At 37.0% G+C, this 18,041-nt stretch overlaps 1 protein-coding gene across 1 annotated transcript; it reads right to left on the bottom strand.

Annotated features, from left to right (window-relative positions):
* Positions 1 to 902: 902 nt before the first annotated feature.
* On the bottom strand, positions 903 to 17,969 carry rac2 (Rac family small GTPase 2). Its single transcript, XM_084420863.1, has 7 exons — positions 17,672 to 17,969; positions 11,270 to 11,341; positions 11,042 to 11,159; positions 10,282 to 10,344; positions 4,328 to 4,487; positions 1,585 to 1,724; positions 903 to 1,313 (listed from the first exon to the last, which is right to left on the bottom strand). The coding sequence occupies exons 1-6, from the start codon at positions 17,704 to 17,706 to the stop codon at positions 1,594 to 1,596; spliced, it is 579 nt and encodes a 192-aa protein (XP_084276989.1). The 5' UTR covers positions 17,707 to 17,969; the 3' UTR covers positions 903 to 1,313; positions 1,585 to 1,593.
* Between the last annotated feature and the right edge of the window lie 72 nt (positions 17,970 to 18,041).

Here is an 18,041-nt window from a genome sequence, read left to right on the forward strand (position 1 = left end):
AACATGATCTGTTATGCTCAAACTTATTTGTTATCATATAACTTTAATATATTATCATAATCATAAACACTGATTGTAGCGCAAATAGTTTTACAGATTATTGCACTTTGTTATTCCTCTAGTCTATTACCTATAGCAGATAATGAATCCAAAGTCTCGTATATTCACAGGAAATTGCTTACTTACGTTTTGAAAGGTGGCTAGAATCACAATTTGAGATATAAAGTTTCAATTTGCTTTTTATTTATTTATTTATTTTCACTCTGAGGAGACAACGGGCTTTCATCGGGACTTGTATCAAGAAAGGTGTTTCTTTTTTCAAACAGTAGGTATATATTTCACTCAATTTTTTATTATATTTTATATGTTGTTAAAGAGGTTTACTCCCAATTTTGTGCTGAATTTAACATGCTGCACATGGCAAAAATAGGCTCAACACCAAAACCTGTTTTACATTTTACTGCTAAAGCTACGAGATGAAGAATGTACCACATCTAGACTTGCTGTAAATGGCAACACTTTGATGTGAGCTCACGACAGTCGCATTGAAGTCAATGTTGGCGTGTTGTCATGTCACAAAGTCCACATGGCTAATAGAAGAGGAAGGGCTGATAAAGTGAGAGGGTGCCATCATGTCATACAGATACAGCAAGTTCACATTTCTGCTGTTACAATTTCAGCAATGAAAGAAGCAATGGGAAGCTCAAGTTCTGCTCTCAATGGGGAAATCATGCTGATCTGTATCACATTCTCGGCATTAGGCACTACAGTATAATTGGCACCTAAGAGCACTTGAATCAAAGAATTCCAAATACATTCACTGAAAACGATGTGTACTAATTATATACCTATTATGAGTGAGCTCTTTAGACAAGAGGTAGAATGGAGAAAAAAGACAGCTGTTTGGAAAGAGTTGTACAGTTTATTTTGGCCAAAAATAACTATACAAGTATTATGTGGAAGTGACTCATCTGTCTAAAAAGTCCCTCTGAGTTCAGCTTTGTGTAACAAGTACTTGTGCTTTTTTTGGTAAAGAAATGAAGATCACCTGTTTTATATTGTCTTGAGAAAACAATACACAACTGTGTACCGAACAAAAACGATTCATACACAATATAACACAATACATCAGTTAAAATATGATTAAATATTTTGTCAACAACAATATTATTTCATTGGCATCAATGTGGTATATTCAGGAGTTATATTCAGCTAAAAAGAGAAGAAAGGCTTTCATAATGCAATTGCATCCCTTGTTGGTTTGTGGGAGAAAACCAGTGGATTTCTCTGGTACCTGTTTTACAGTGACAAATCTGGAGGCAGAAAGAAGAAAAGGTCAGTGCATGTTCTACTTTTTGCATCTCCTCACATCCTCTTTTTTAAAGAATAGCCTTTGACATAAAGCAGAATTACTGTCTTTAACTTACACCAGGAAGTGCGTTTGTAAGTCGGGACAACTGTAAAGCAGTAATAGAACAAAAGCTGTTCGCTATAATTGAGGTCACATGTGAAATTTTATGCATGCCCTTCTCCCTCTCTGACTTCTTCTGTCTCAACAGAACAATAACACACATGAAAACATACCGTGCATCCTTAGAGCAGCACACAGCCCTTCTTCTTGACCTTGGTGGGCTGTGGGCAGAGCACAGCACGGATGGCCTCATCAAACACCGTTTTTAGACCTCTCTGAGTGAGAGCAGAACACTCCAGGTATTTTACTGCATCTGTTCGCACACAAACACATGCACACATATCAGGTTTGTTACTAGCACCGCCTTTCTAACAATCTAGATCATTTCCGTCCCATCTCAAATCTTCCATTTATTTCAGAAATTCTTGAAAAAGCAGTGGCAGCACAGGTTCATGCTCACCTTAGTAATAATAACTTGTATGAGTGTTTTCAGTCAGGGTTTCGTTCTAAGCATAGCATTGTGAGAATAACTAATGATGTGTTAATGGCTACTGATGGCGGGTTCTTTTCTATTCTTGTTTTACTTGACTTGAGTGCAGCTTCTCTTAAACCGTTTATCCGATATTGGTATCACTGGTATTCCTTGTGCCTGGTTCACTTCATACCTTTCAAACCGTACACAGTTTGTACAACTAAAAAAAAATTAATTAATTCTGGACCACAGCTAACCACAGCTGAACCCCAAGGTTCTGTCCTAGGTCCCCTATTGTTCCTAATCTACCTTCTCCCACTCGGTAATATCTTTTCCAAATTCTGTATTAAATTCCACTGTTACGCTGATGATACACAGCTTTATGTATCTACAAACCCTGATTCCATTCTCCCCCCTGCCTGTCTTACCAACTGCCTTCACGAAACTTCCTCAAACTTAATGGCAGTAAGACTGAAGTACTCTTTATTGGCACTAATTCTACTCTCTCTAGGTCCTGCAGTTTTACTTTATCCATTGACGGTTCTCCGTTTCTCCTTCCCCCCAGGTTAGGAACTTGGGGGTCATCTTCTACAGCACCCTTTCATTTGAAGCTCACATTAATAACATAGCCAGGTCTTGTTCTTTTCATCCCCGCAATATTGCTTGCCTCCGTCCATTTCTCTTTCCGCGTAGTTCCGCTATTCTTGTTCATTAGCTTGTGCATCCTCCCGCATTGATTACTGTAATTCTCTTTTATTTGGTTTACCACACAAATCTCTCTTCATAAACTCCAGCTGATTCAGAATTCTGCAGCCCGTATCATAACCCGGACTCCACCTATTCAACATATCACTCCATCACTCCAAAAGCTACATTGGCTTCCTATCAAATTCTGGACTGAATTTAAAATTCTCCTCCTCACTTACACATCTCTTCATAACCTCGCTCCACCTTACCTTCCAGATCTCTTACAGCCCTACACCCCTTCTCAAACTCTCCGTTCCTCTTCACTGGATCTCCTCCATACACATTCTGCTCGCCTAACCACCATGGGCCATAGGGCCTTTAGCCGTGCTTCTCCTCGTCTTCTCTCCCAGTCAACATCCGTAATTCAGACTCGTTAGCTCAATTTAAAGTCAAACTTAAAACCCATCTATTCAGAATTGCTTATCTTCCATGATTACTTTGTGCATTCAAGTCTAGTACTTTTTTATTGCTATTTTTGATTGCCATTGTTATTTACTGTTATTTTCTGTTTTAATATTGGTATTGCTGCTACTTGTTGTATGGTGACCTTGAGTGGTTTGAAAGGCGCCTTAAATAAAATGCATTATTATTATTATTATTATTATTCTCACTCTATATATTTTAAGCATAGTACTGAATCATCTCTGATTCGTTCTGAGTGGGAAACTTAGCACCAGATGTCTGGGTGTATTAGGTGTGCACAAATCTGTCATATCTTGAACGTGTAGGAGGACTAGCCCATGTGTTCTCCCAAATGCTAGTTTAAATCACACTGAGAACAAATTGCATTTAGCATCTAAAACTGTAGCCTGATATGTAGTGCTTTGTAAAAAAAAAATTGCATTTTAGAGACTATGTGGTAATTATATGTTACAAAGAAACCAGACAATAAACAGTGTTTGCATTTGTCTTGAATCTTAAGCCTTATATTAGCCTTATACCCTTATATTTTACAGTGTCATTGTTACATATGTTACATGTACCTACTGTTTTAATAACTGTAAATTATGTATAATTACATGCAACTAACCCTAAACCAAACCCCATTCCTAATCCTGGCTCTATAGAAAGCACATGTTGTTACTTGATATTACTCTTAACTCACTTAAATGTATATTCACACTGTAAGTTAACTGTACATGTAACCAATTTCTTAATGTTTTTGAAAAAAAGTATCTTCTGCTCACCAAGGCTGCATTTATTTGATCACAAACTACAGTGGAAGCAGTAATATTGTGAAATATTATTACATTTTAAAATAAATGTTTTCTATTTGAATATATTTTAAAATGCAATTTATTCCTGTGATGTCAAAGCTGAATTTTCAGCATCATTATTACAGTATTCAGTGTCACGTGATCCTTCAGAAATATTTCAAATATGCTGATTTGCTGCTCAATCTAATTAGCTGATTTCTTATTATCATCTGTGTTGAAAACAGTTGTGCTGCTTAATATTTTTGTGGAAACTGTGATGCATTTTTTTAGGATTCTTTGATGAACAGGAAGTAAAAAAACAGCTTTTATTTGAAATGGAATTTTTTGTAACATTATAAATGTATTTCTGTCACTTAAATGCGTCCTTGCTGAACAAAAGTATACATTTTTTTTTTTTTTATCTTACTGACACCAACTTTTGAACAGTGGTGTAATGCCATCCAGTGATATAAAAGAACAAATCCGACTCTGCCGCCTCACCTATTTCTTTGGCCAGTGCAAGACCCTGTGGGTAAGTGATTGGTGCAAGTTTTTTCTCTTTCAGCTTCTCGATGGTCTCCTTCTCGTCCCTCAAATCGAGCTTGGTGCCAACCAGAATAATTGGAGTGGAAGGGCAGTGGTGCCTCACCTCTGGATACCACTAGAGGGAGCAGAGGAGCAGATCAGAACAATTAATTCACTCCTGATTATCAGTCCATCTCTAGGCTCTATGGTATTTCTCTTTGCCTGTCTGTTGTCAAATACATGGACTATGAAGCTATTCATTTGCAAAGAGTTGAGATTTCTTCTACTTTTTGATGCTTCCACTGCTTGCTCCTATCTGCTACTAACGCCACAATCCCTGTGCAAGTCGTTCAGTTCCAATTCAGAATGAAGTGAAAATACAGGCTAACGTGCAGTTTATTCCACTTGATGTCTGTCAAGTTGAGATGTGCCAAGGCCTTTTCACTGAAAAGATTTTCCTCAGAAAAGCACCAACTGAATACTTTGTTAAAGCTCAGAAAGCTCAAACAATGTCAGTAGTATCTCAGAAAATGTGCAGAGTATGTGAAAAATGCAGCAAAAACAGTTTCTAAATTGATCACTGCAGAGCGGAGGAAAAAGATTTTTGAAAACCTATAGCACACAAGGACTGCTGCACTTTTCAAGGCCTGGCCTCTGAATGTTGTCTTTAATCTGACACTCATAAACACCATTGTTTCCATTCACAAAGCAACCCATGCAGTCACGTTGAGCAGACCTTGAACAATCAATGGGCACAAGAGCATTGCTACAGTAAGCCCACGGTGTCCTTGCCATCCCAGACTCAAGTTTTATATGGCAAAACACCATTTACAATGGCAAAGCAGTCATCCATTTATAAGCTAATACTGTAGAAGACGTTACTGCTGTTTTGAACTCTGAAGTAAACAATCTGAAGCAATTTCGTACTTTTATAAATGCAGAACAGACACTAAACTAAACAGAACAAACTAAAGCAAAGACTTTATATATAGAAAGCTGGTCTTACTATGAATGGGAAGGCGAAATAAGTACTGCCTTCTAAATAAAATGCTTTAGAAACAGTCAATGTTCTGACATGCACGCTTATGGCTGCACATGCGCATTGGCTGGTCCAGCGTGAAAATTACGCTTTTTAAACAGTATATTTTAACATAAGAAACCAAATTTATGAGACAATTGTTGTTAGATTTCATTGGTCATGTAATCGTAAGCTTGGTGAATAGCTATGGATAATTTGATGTTTCCCCATTCAAAGAGATGGGAAATGCACTTCTAAGATGGTCGCCGAGTGAAATGACTTTGAACTTAAGTGCACATAAAGATGACTTTAAAAAGAGCAATAAACAAACCTCTCCTTGATGCTTTCATGACTAGTTGTTCATCTGTTCCCTTTCAGTCCTACATTTGATCTGGAGAAGCTCAACACTTAGAGCTTTTCTATGCAACTAAAGCTTTATTTGTTTCCTCTCTTCAAACATATTAATAAAAGACTTCAAAAGGGTTTAGAGGCACAAAATGGCGGGCCTCGTTAGGGATCAGCATGTCTCCAGTGGTATCTGTGAGCATATATGATTGGCGGGTGGGTGGTGTGCTCTCTGAGCATCGCTTTCTGACTAAGTCAAAGCAAACCCTTATTGCAGCGCCACGTTTTCACATACTATCAGCCTCTGTCAGTAATTAGAAATGATCTCTTCGCACTTAACTTGTCCATGATTGCTGCCGAATGGGTGCGTAAGCACGGGTCACGTGACGTCTTGCAATGTGTATCTATGTGCTTTCCTCTCCCCTTTAAATAGATTTTAATTTGTCTCCTCAACCTTGCACAATCTATCAAGACTACATTTGCATTTGGTTAGTGTTACCATGGTTACTACTCAGGAATACACTGTTGAAATAATAAAGGGAAAGACTGGGAGGGTAGAAAAAGCAAAGAGTGAAAGAAGCTTCTGAAGGTATTTGATTGGGAGTGAAAGCATAAAGCATTAAGGAACCGGCGAGATGAGATTGCCATTGTTTGAACTTAATAACAATTCAAAGGACTGTTTGCGGACTTGTTTATGCAAGAGCTGATTTTAAGCAATGTAAATTGGACCGGATTAAGCCTCTAGTGGTTCTAGAATTATTGATATCACAAACAATTTGCTTTCCGTTCCATCTCAGGCACCTTAAATGTGCTGCGGGGGGTCGTGATAAGGTCTGGCATAATAACAACAACAACAACTCAGCAGAAAAGGAACTTGCTTCCTCTTTGCTTTCTCATTTTTGTCTGTATTATTGAAAGAAATCTAGGCAGTAGAATATTATAAAGCTATCTTTCTGTTTGAGTTTTATTATCACGATTCCTTTTGTTAATGTTAATCTCTTTTTTTTTTTTGTATGTCTACACCATCAGTTGCTGTCTCACAAATGCAGCTTTATATTACCATGCTCATTTTGGCTAATATGTGAGACTGGACGACAAAACCAGTCACATGGGTAATTTTTTTGAAATTGAGATTTATACATCATCTGAAAGCTGAATAAATAATTATGATAGGACAATATTTGGCCGAGATACAACTATTTGAAAATCTGGAATCTGAGGATGCAAAAAAATCGAAATATTGAAAAAATAAAATAGAAAATCGCCTTTAAAGTTTTCCATTTATGTTTGTGATTGTGCTGCATTCACTCACAAAAATAAATCTTTTATATATTTACAGTAGGAAATTAAAAAAATATCTTCATGGAACATGATCTCTACTTAATATCCTAATGATTTTTGGCATAAAAGAAAAATCGATAATTTTGACCCATACAATGTATTGCTGGCTATTGCCACAAATATACCCATGCGACTTGTGACTGGTTTTGTGATCCAGGGTCACATATTTGCAATACAAAGTTTTGCTATCATAGTCACAGAGTTAATCTGATAGCTGATGGCAAACTAACATAACAATAAAGATAATCTGGTCGTCAATTTGGCACTGCATCGTTAACACTTTACAATAGGGCTGTTAAAATTAGTTGATGAAATAGCAACAATGCCAATTAACTTTTACAGAATTTTAAAAGTATGTGACGTATGTGACGAGGCTTCCAAACCGGATGCAGGAAAGTGTCCAAAGATTTCAGCATTTTGCTGTGAGACGGAGGAGTTATGTGTGTCTGGACACACAAATATTATTTGATCACTTGCAATTAATAGTGCAGACAGTCTGCCTGAAAAGATCTGATTTGAGAAAAAAAATCTAATTTTCATACATTTTCTCATCTTCAGAACACAAATGAAGGTATTTTTGATGAAATCTGAGAGCTCTCTAACCCCTCCATAAACAGCAACTTTATTACCACTTTCAAGGAGTCAGAAAGCTCTCAGATCTCATCAAAAATATCTTAATTTGTGTTTTGAAGATGAACGAATGTCTTACAGTTTGGAACGACATGAGGGTGAGTAATTTTGGGTTCACTTTTTGGGTGAACTAACCCTTTAAGAAATTGAACATTATTGTATTGTTTCACGGCTGCAAATCTGTACGACTTTCTTTTTCCTGTGGAACACAAAAGATATTTTGAAGAACACTTGGTTCTAAACAACATTCTAAAAAATTTTGGGTGAACTATCCCTTTAAAGCATCAGATTTTCTCCAATCAAACTGCACTTTGTTGTGAACAGATCCTGCAATCAATAATCTTTTCAAACAATGATCTATTGAGCGGAGAGAACATGATGTAAAAAACATCAAACTTAGTTTTCTAAACAGAACATATCCCTGACAAAATAAAAAACGTATATTCTGTTTATGCTTAAGTATATGCTGGTTGCCCATTGTTGACCAGGTAAGATCTGTGTAGAATCACAAACCAGAGTCAAAGGTAACCTATCAAGCCTACCTGAACCGTTCTACATCGCCTGAACGCTAGCAGGCAGTACGACACCATCTCTTTTTGCCCCTAGGACTCTAGATTATTTTCTGATTGCGCTACACACTCAGCAGAGAACCGCCATTTTGACTTATAAAAGAGCATTCTCTTTTGGGATCACTCTGTCAGGGTGAAACAGAAGCAATTTAAACACGGTACCTTTAGCAGGACACTAAGCGGTGTGTATCTGTCAGGCATCTACAGTTGCATTAATGGAGAACACGTCAAGGTCAGCTGCACTGCTGCTGGCACTGTTTTTATACTCCCTTAGGGGGTTTTGTGAGTGTGAGGTAGATAAATAAGTTATTAAATAGAATCAGTATTGAATGAACCTTTTGACTGGCTGGAAAACATACAGGTAAAGATGATGTGTGTGGCCACAGCTCCTTAAAAACTCTTAAAATGTCTTAAAGTTTTCATAATAAAAGGCCTTGTTTTAAATTCAATTTTGATTACATTACCACAAAAATTTCTCCAGTCTATCATTGGACAGACGGAAGAAGTTTTTTTTTCCCGCGGTAGTTACTGCGTCATAAGAGAGAACTGAGGTAGAGACTGAACGTATCTCACCACTGTGATGCGCAATACGTTTCTCACCAGGATAAAGCAAACCAGCGTCTCGCTAGTAAAGTTCTGATGGATGAGGATTGCAATCACGGTAAAGACGATTGCGGTGACCTACAGGAATTGTAAAGTAAGCACGCATGAGTCTGTTATATTGATGCACAAACAAACCCTGTATGTGCGCTTTCGACGCACATTGTATGCACATTTACACATTTCAGTACATTCACATTTTTTCCACACACATACAGGTTAGGGTATTTATCTGTCGTGTATGTTGCTGTGTTTAGTAATTCTGAATGGATCCATTTACTGTAGTAGGTATATGCAGTCAGGTCAAGGCGGCTGGTTTAGGGGCTTTTTTGGCATCTCCATGTGGTCCTGTTCAGTATCACAACTTGACTTGTCTAAAATGTAAACAAGCTCTTTACTGTTGCACTTTACACACATTATACACTGAATTCTGAAAAGTTTTTTTTTTTCCTTTTATCACTTGGTTATTTGGTGTCCTTTTGGAGCCTCCCTCCACGTGTACTTTATTTGGAAAGACAACTAAATGTACCTTGAAAAAAGCTTACAGGACATACAGTTTTGTGATAATCACCCTTCAATATGAAGGTTTATAAAGGAAATGATAACAAAATGACAATGCTAAACAAGACAAATGGTGTAAGATTAATTTCACAATAAGTGTGAGAATAAATGCAATTGCCCTAACACATACATATGAAGAGTTCAGATGCAAAAGCCTCTAAGTGCCATCTGAAATTTTCTTCTAGAATGATCATTTTTATAAAGCTTGTATATTTAAGTTCAATAATTTCACTTAAATGACAATTAATCGGTAATTTGCATTGCCATTTAAGTGAAATTATTGAACTTAAATATACAAGCTTTATAAAAATGATCATTCTAGAAGAAAATTTCAGATGGCACTTAGAGGCTTTTGCATCTGAACTCTTCATATATATATATATATATATACTGTATATGTATATATATATATATATATATATATATATATATAGTATATGAAATGTGTATTTCCATTGGTATTAAAAAAGTCTTAAATTGAACTTGTTTATATCTGTAGACACTCTGTGCTTCCTGATAACAAAACTTGATTCAAAACAGCTGAATGCCATTGATGGAACTCAGCCTTTAATTTGTGAATGTCTGAATACTCACAAGGCCACTCACATTTTTACAGCAGCTGATGTTGACATCATGTCCACTTTATAAGTTTATGATTAAGGTCAGTAAGTGCATCTTGGATTAATGCACAGTGGCATCTAGTGTCCAGTGCAGTATCGAGCAAGTGTATAAGGGCAAGCATGAGGGTACAGTGTGTGAAGAATGCACAGAATGGCAGCGGGTTATTGTGGGTTACAGTGGGATTGTGTCTATAGGCTCATGCTGGTGTGACAAATATCCAGACTAAACCACTCGTAAGGACTTACCTTAGCTCTGACGTTTTCAAACGATGCTGGGCTCACCAGAGAGAAACAGATGAGAAACACATCCTGCAAAAATATAATCAGAGGACATTTTTTGATGAATAAACTGAAATGCTACCGGTCACAAGTTTGGGGTCAGTTGGATTGTTTTTGTTGTTGTTTTGTTGTTGTTGTTATTAACTAGAAAGTGATACTTTAATTCAGCAAGGACACATTTAATTGATTCATTGATCAGATTTCTATTTCTTTTCTATTCAATATTCTATTCTAATGCTATAATGCTGTTCTTTTCAATTATTTTCATCAAAGAATTATGACTATTTCTATTTAATTAAAAAAATTAAATAAAAAATTAAGCAAAAACTATTAAGTGTTTTCAACAATGATAATAATAAGAAATATTCCTTGATCAGCAAATCATCATATTAGAATGATTTCTGAAGGATCATGTGACACTGAAGACTGGAGTAATGATGCTGAAAATTCAGCTTTGCATCACAGGAATAAATTACATTTTAAAATGTATTCCAATAGACAACAGTTATTTTAAATTGTATTAACATTTTACAATATTGCTGTTTTACTGTTTTTTGATTAAATAAATGTAGCCTTGTTGAGCAGAAGAGAATAAAAAAAAAAAATAAAAAAAAAATGTAATTACCGACCCCATGGTTTAAAATCTGTCACGAAAAAAACATTGATTGATAACAATTATGAGTATTAAAGGGAACGTGTTCCACTAAATGTTTATGGTGATGTGTACCGTCTGAGGGTAGGACAGTGGCCGCAGTCTGTCGTAGTCTTCCTGTCCAGCTGTATCCCAGAGGCCCAGGTTGACTGGTTTGCTATCCACCATTACATTTGCTGAGTAGTTATCAAACCTGAGTGAAAATAGCCAATCCCACAGAATCTCTCAATATTTCACCATGACTGTCAAGTTCAACATAAAAATATAAACAATTCAATCCTCCACTATTGTTGTGGTACTCACACTGTGGGAATGTACTCCCCAGGGAAAGCATTGGTAGTGTAGCTGATGAGAAGACAGGTCTTTCCCACAGCTCTGAAGAACACAAACAACAACGCAAAAAAGAAATCTGTTAGATTGCTGGAAAACAAACAATATAATGCACTTTTAGTACTTTCAGTAAAACACATGCTGCTAAAATTACTTCAAAGTACACTAGATATCTGATGTAACCATCATTTAATAAGAGGAACAGGTGTACTGTACTTCCATAGTGAATTCACACATTTGTTTTCAAATACAAAGAACATTGTATGCAGTACTTTTTCAAGACCTAGGCATTGAATGTTTAAATCCTAACCGCATACAGCAATGCCATACATGAAAGGAGAGATTCTGTATCCACTTTGTCTGTACTATTGCTTTTCATTGCTCAAAGCTAAACTATCTCATGACTGGTTCACACAGAACAAGTTTTTTTTTGCATGCACTGCTTTTTAATTGTTTTTCTATGTAAACACGTGCAGACGTCTTTTACCACTATGCAGTGGGCGCTTGTTCAGCATCTCACTCATGAAGCAAGTGTTATTAAAGAACTTCAACTTTTAAAGTCACCATGAAATCAAAGTTGACAAATCTTGTTTTTTTATGGAATATTACAGTATTATTATAAATAATTGATCCATGCACAAAATTCATGTGCCCTTGATCTTTTAATCAAAATAACGGTGAACGTGATTTAACCAAGTGCATGTTCCTGGATCGACATGTTTGACCTGGAACAACATTCGATTCAACCAGTCAGATTTGAGGGACAAGTTTACAGTTTATGTCAAGTTTAGCAGGGTATACTTAGTCAGCAACATCATTGAAGCCTCTTACGTACACTATATATGATTTCAGCCCTAATTTTCTGCTCACTGACAGTATGGAAATTGCAGATAAAAGCTCAAAGTCAGAGGCAAATCGGTGTTCGTTCACATGAGTGACGATTGCTATTTTTCAATTATCAAAGATGCGTTCTGAGAGAAGCGCTGATTCTGAAAGATATTTAAAGGGGTGGTTGATTATGATTTCACTTTTTTAACTTTAGTTAGTGTGTAATGTTGCTGTTTGAGCATTAACAACATCTGCAAAGTTACAATGCTCAAAGTTCAAAGCAAAGGGAGATATTTTATTTTAAAGAAATTGCTTTTTAAGGACTACAACAAATGGCTGGTAGGGACTACACGACATTCCTCCCGGGTTAGTGACATCACTAACCCTAAAATCTACATAAACCCCGCCCCCAGAACACGATTTATAGATTATCAAGACAGAATATGCTAATCATTGACTAGAAGATAATGACTTATAAGCTACATAAATTCATCAACTAACCATTCAGAAATGTTGTCTACATGTTGTCTCTTCTTCTTGAGTCTTTCCATCTTTGTCTGACTCCGGTTTGAACATAAAATGTTCAGTGTGTGTGTTTGAGGTAATCAGAGCTGCTAACACACAAGCTCTTAAAGCCCTCTGTGCCGGGAGCAGCAGCTCATTTGAATTTAAAGGGACAGACAAAAAAACGGTGCGTTTGCTTACCCTCAAAATGTGACAACTTTAACATGCTATATAAAAATATCTGTGGGGAATTTTGAGCTAAAACTTAACATACACACTCTGGGGACATCATAGATTTATTTTACATCTTGTGAAAAGGGCATTACACCACCCCTTTAATGGTATTTCACATTACTTGAACCGAAAACAGGTCTAGATACCTGCTAAATAACTCTCGGTCATCAGCGACACATCGGCTCTCTCCTCATTGATAATTCAAACATGAGCGATAGTCACTGATGTGACGTAAATATCCAGACCTATCTGCAATCCAAGTCGTGTAGTGTGAAATGTTTTGACTGGAACTGACATTGGCAACGACAGACAGTTGTGTAGTGTGAAAAGAACTGCAATACGACGACTTTCAAAGTGGTGTAGGCCTATGGCATGCATTAGCTAGATCTATTTAATAAAAGCCTGAGCGTTCTGTGCTGCATGTGTGGTATGTGTTATTATATTACCAACAACAGAAGATACCTTCAAAATAATTTGTATACTCAGAAATCCTTTCATACACCTAGAAAAGAAACTGCTTTCACAGTCAGATCAGGGGATAGTTATGCCACATGCAGAGCTGTGAGAGCAGACCGCAGAGCAAATCAAAAATACCTCCAATCAACTGTGCATGCTTACATAAAAAAGTTAGATGATGACATTCGGTATGAAACCTGGTCACCTGAAGCTGCAAAATACATACAGGGGCTGAAATAAGAGTGTACGAGACGCAAATTCCAGTGGAGCGCATGTTGCTGCATGCAGGCAGTGAAAGTGAGGAATGCTGGGATTCAGGAGCTTGTGGCTACATCTCCTTCGCATCAAGAATCACTGGAGCTACTCAAGGGCAAGGCCAAAATCACACGCCTCAGGCTAAACATGTTCAGTCACATCACAACTATTTGCTATCTTAATTACACACACTTGCTTGATTTCTATCTCTTGCTCTCTCTAATAGAGTATACGTTGCTGGTCCGAATTATTTGCCCCCGTGGTAAATATTATCAAAGATGGCTGTAAAAAATAAATACCTTTAAATACCTTTCATTGAAGTAAAATAATTGAAAGTAACGGGAAAATCACATTATGAAATAAATGTTTCTCTCCAAAACATGTTGGGATGGTCAGATGAAACAAAAACAAAAAAATAGCTTTTTTGGCATTATTGCCAATTATTTTTCTTAAGATGGGTTTGGTGCACACAGGGATAAAAAAGTACCCCATGTGTAAAATGAAATACTCTGCTGTATCTTTAATGGCATGGGCCTAAATTTCTGCCAGAGGTCCTGGACATCTTGTTCAGATACATGGCATCACGGATTCAATCAAATACCAACAGATAAAAAATCTAAACCTGACAACCTCTGCTAGAAATCTTGTAACGGGCCATGTTTGGATCTTCCAACAGGACAGTGATCCAAAAACAAACATCAAATTCAAAACAAAAATGGGTGACTGAGCACAAAACCAAGCAACTGCAATGGCCATCCAAATGAGTGGGCTGAACTGAAGAGAAGAAGCACCAACGTGGATCTGGGAATCTGAAGGATCTGGAGAGATTCCGTATGGAGGAATGGTCTCTGATCTCTTGTCAGGTGTTCTCCAAACTCATCAGGCATTATAGGAGAAGACTCAGAGCTGTTATCTTGGAAAAAGGAGGTTGCAAAAAAGTATTTACTAAAAGAGGGAAAATAATTGTTCCCAACGTGTTTTGAAGAAAAACATTTATTTCATAATGTGATTTTCCCCCCACTTTCAATTCTTTTACTTCAATGAAAGGTTAGATTTTTGCTAATTTTTTAAATAAAATATCAAAAGGATTAACCATGCACATCATTTTTTTTTTACAGCCATCTTTGGTCCTATTTACCAATACAAGGGGGCACATATTTCTGACCAGCACTGTAGATATTTAAAAAAAAAAACACGGAAAAACACATACGTACATGTGGCAACAACCATACACCATTTGAGTTATCCAGACTTGTGTGCACTTGACTGAAGGGCTAGGCTCTAGTGTATTGTGCATGCACTGTAAGGCATGATTCAACATCATAAACGGAAAAAATCATGACGAAATAATGTAATATTAACAGAACTGAGTCTGTGAGTGCAGGCACTGGGGAAATCAAACATGCCTCACATTACTGAGCATACTCGAATAAATTTTAATGTACACAAATTCCAGTGAACACTGGAGACAGTGCGCTGAAAACAGAAAACATTCTGAGGCTCTTTGAAGTTGTGAATCAGATATAGGCTAGATAGATACAGAGAGAAAGAGAGCGAGAGCAAAGTCAGTATGGGGCCTGGCATTGTCGTGACAGGATGACAGGAAGTTGGGCGGTGTCATCCAGGAAGAGAGACAGCGAGCCTCTTTTTGAAGTGTGCCCCTGGTCGCTTTAACTTGTTTATTCTGTTTTTCTCTCCTTGATTGTAAAACACAAGCATTTTCTGCATTTCCTACAACTGTACAACAACGTGATCACTATTAGTGTGTACATGTAGGCCTACTTGTGCTTGTGTGCTACAGATTTTGAGTGCAGGGCCTCGTGCTTTAGCAGCCGGTGTACTGACGAAACAGATTGTGATCGGTCTCTGCTTATCTGAACTCGTCTTGCGAAGGTTTTTTTAACATAATCAGACTGATTCCACAGACTTCACTTTAAGCATGCAAAACTTTTATGGACACTTCAAATGCAGTAATATAGCGTCACACTCAGCTTTTTTTCAAAACATACATTCCACATATACCAAATAATTGTAAATGCATGACAAAATATTAAATCTTCTCACCACCATTACAGCAATGCTACAATTTGCAGCTTTAACGTTTGTGTTCTTTTAATTCAGCTAAGAGATCACAATGTGACATTTCAATCTCCTATTGGTCACGTCTTATAATGAATAAATAAATAAATCCTTTGATTGAAGTAATCTCTGATAATATTCACCTCCGCTGCAGCTCTCAAATCAAATATAACATTGTGTGTCATTGGTTCTGCAGTCTCACAACCAAATGTAATGTGGGCAAATGTAGCACAGTCCAAAGTAAAAAAAAAAAAAAAAAAATTCACCATTTAACACCACAAATTAGTCCACATTACTTTGGACTTATCTGTGGTTCTAAATGGTGCTATTTTTCATCCTTGTTGCAGCTGAACAGCCTGTGGTAACTTCAAGCTGTCATTGTATGAAAAAGATCTACTGTAAATGAAGATTCTTCAAAAAATGTATTGAGTAAAAAGTGACAATTCTCATTTTTAGACAATGTTTCCTCCCTTAAGCTGTACAAGGAAGAATGCTCAGCCAGTTAATCTTCAAGCAATACGAGGAACTTAAGCAGCTGGGTCACAGCATCAAATGCAAGAGGAAGTTAACAGCTTCAAAATGGAGAACCGTGCACAGAGTTTAACAGGATATCCTCAAAGCGAAAGCACCTCTCCCCGCTGCCATTTGCCATGTTAGATGTTCCACTGAACCTGGCCAGAAAGCAATGCACTAACAGCTCCTTTTGATACTGTCATTCATGAATTACAACATTTCAACACTTCAAACCTCCATCATACATCCCTAATAACTGTTGCATCAGCAGCTTTCTGCTCTGCTTCCAGCATTGATCTGTCTCACTGCATTATATACAGCAGATGAGATAAAGTGATGTGGCAAATCAAAACCTCATATATATATATGTTCCTATGCAAATTTCTCCTCCTCCTTTTGAAAAGCAGCTTCAGCCTCACATGGTTCGAAATCAGAGCCATCTCATCCTCCATCTTGAATCATGGCTGTCTGTAGGTCAGCATATGTTCTAGAAATACCTAACATGTTTGTCTGTGTTTAACAGAAAGCAAACAACAAGCATGACATGTTTAGGTCTAAAGGAATAACGGAGAATGTCCTTATCTGTCATTGTCAGTCATCTTGAAAACAGACTAAAAGATGCCAGTTTGACTGCACTACTTTGTATGACCGCACTCAGAACAGATACTTGTGTTCCTTGCACTGTTATGATGCATGCTTCATGGAAAACATGCTTGGTCCACTAGAAACAGCCCAAATATTTACAGCCTGATGAAGTGCCCAATTGTGTAAGCAAACGTTTCCCGATGTTTTTTTGGCTTCTGTACCACAACAGGCCCATCATTAAGGTTCAAATATGGCTTCAACAACATTAGACCAAGAAATGTGTTCATTTTTAACTCCAATATTAATTATCATTATTTATTTTATTAATGCCCCCCCAAATTGATTTAATCTATTAAAGCTAAATCTTACCCTGGACCCTTCTTAAGTATCTCTTAACTACTGGTTTAGACCATATGATTTCAGAACATTCTTCTCTTCTCAAGATTTAAATATCTCTGCTACCCCCAATCTGACTGTCAGCCCAATATTGCTCATCTCAGTGCTTATCTTTTAGCCAAACACAACTGTAGTAGCCTACATAACTCATGAAACCTGTAAGTACAGTAGGTTATTTGATATACTTATTTGGGAATACATTTGAGAAATATGAATTGTGTATTCAAGCATGAACTATAGGTTCAGCAACTAACCTAAGCCTGAGGCTATATAAACTAAAATACAAAGTGTCTCACGTGACAAATGAGGAAATTAAATCTAACCAACAGACGAAGCAGATGAAATAAGTGCTTTATAAGACATCAACAGCCAACGGTCATAAACGCTATCAAGCCAGTTTCATATTAATAAACATTAATAAATAAGAAATGATAAACCATTTTAATGTTTACAAACAACTTTTCAATGTAAACGGTGAAAATCATATTTGGCTAATAAATCCATGTAAGAGCTTTCTTCACTCACCCATCTCCGACTACCACACACTTTATTGCTTGCATTTTCCGATACTTTTGAGAAACTTTTGGCGGCTGCCGCTGTAAAACAACTGTTAAGGAACTAAGTTGTAATACAGGAAACTGATTTGCTTCTTCAGTGTGTCAGTTCGCTCGCTCTCTCTCTCTCTCTCTCTCTCTCTCTCTCTCTGTCTCTCTCTCTGTCTCTGTCTCTCTCTCTCTCTCTCTCTCTCTCTCTCTCTCTCTCTCTCTAATCTGCGCTCTCGCTCATGTGGTTGTGACAGTTTTGGACGCGTCTGTATAGTGTCGAACTATACGAGGAAGTATTTATCTTTAAAGTGAAAGACATGAACGCGCTCTAAATCAGTGCGACGTGATAC

This window comes from Rutilus rutilus (assembly GCF_951802725.1).
Source record: "Rutilus rutilus genome assembly, chromosome: 1".
NCBI classification, from domain to species: Eukaryota; Metazoa; Chordata; class Actinopteri; order Cypriniformes; family Leuciscidae; genus Rutilus; species Rutilus rutilus.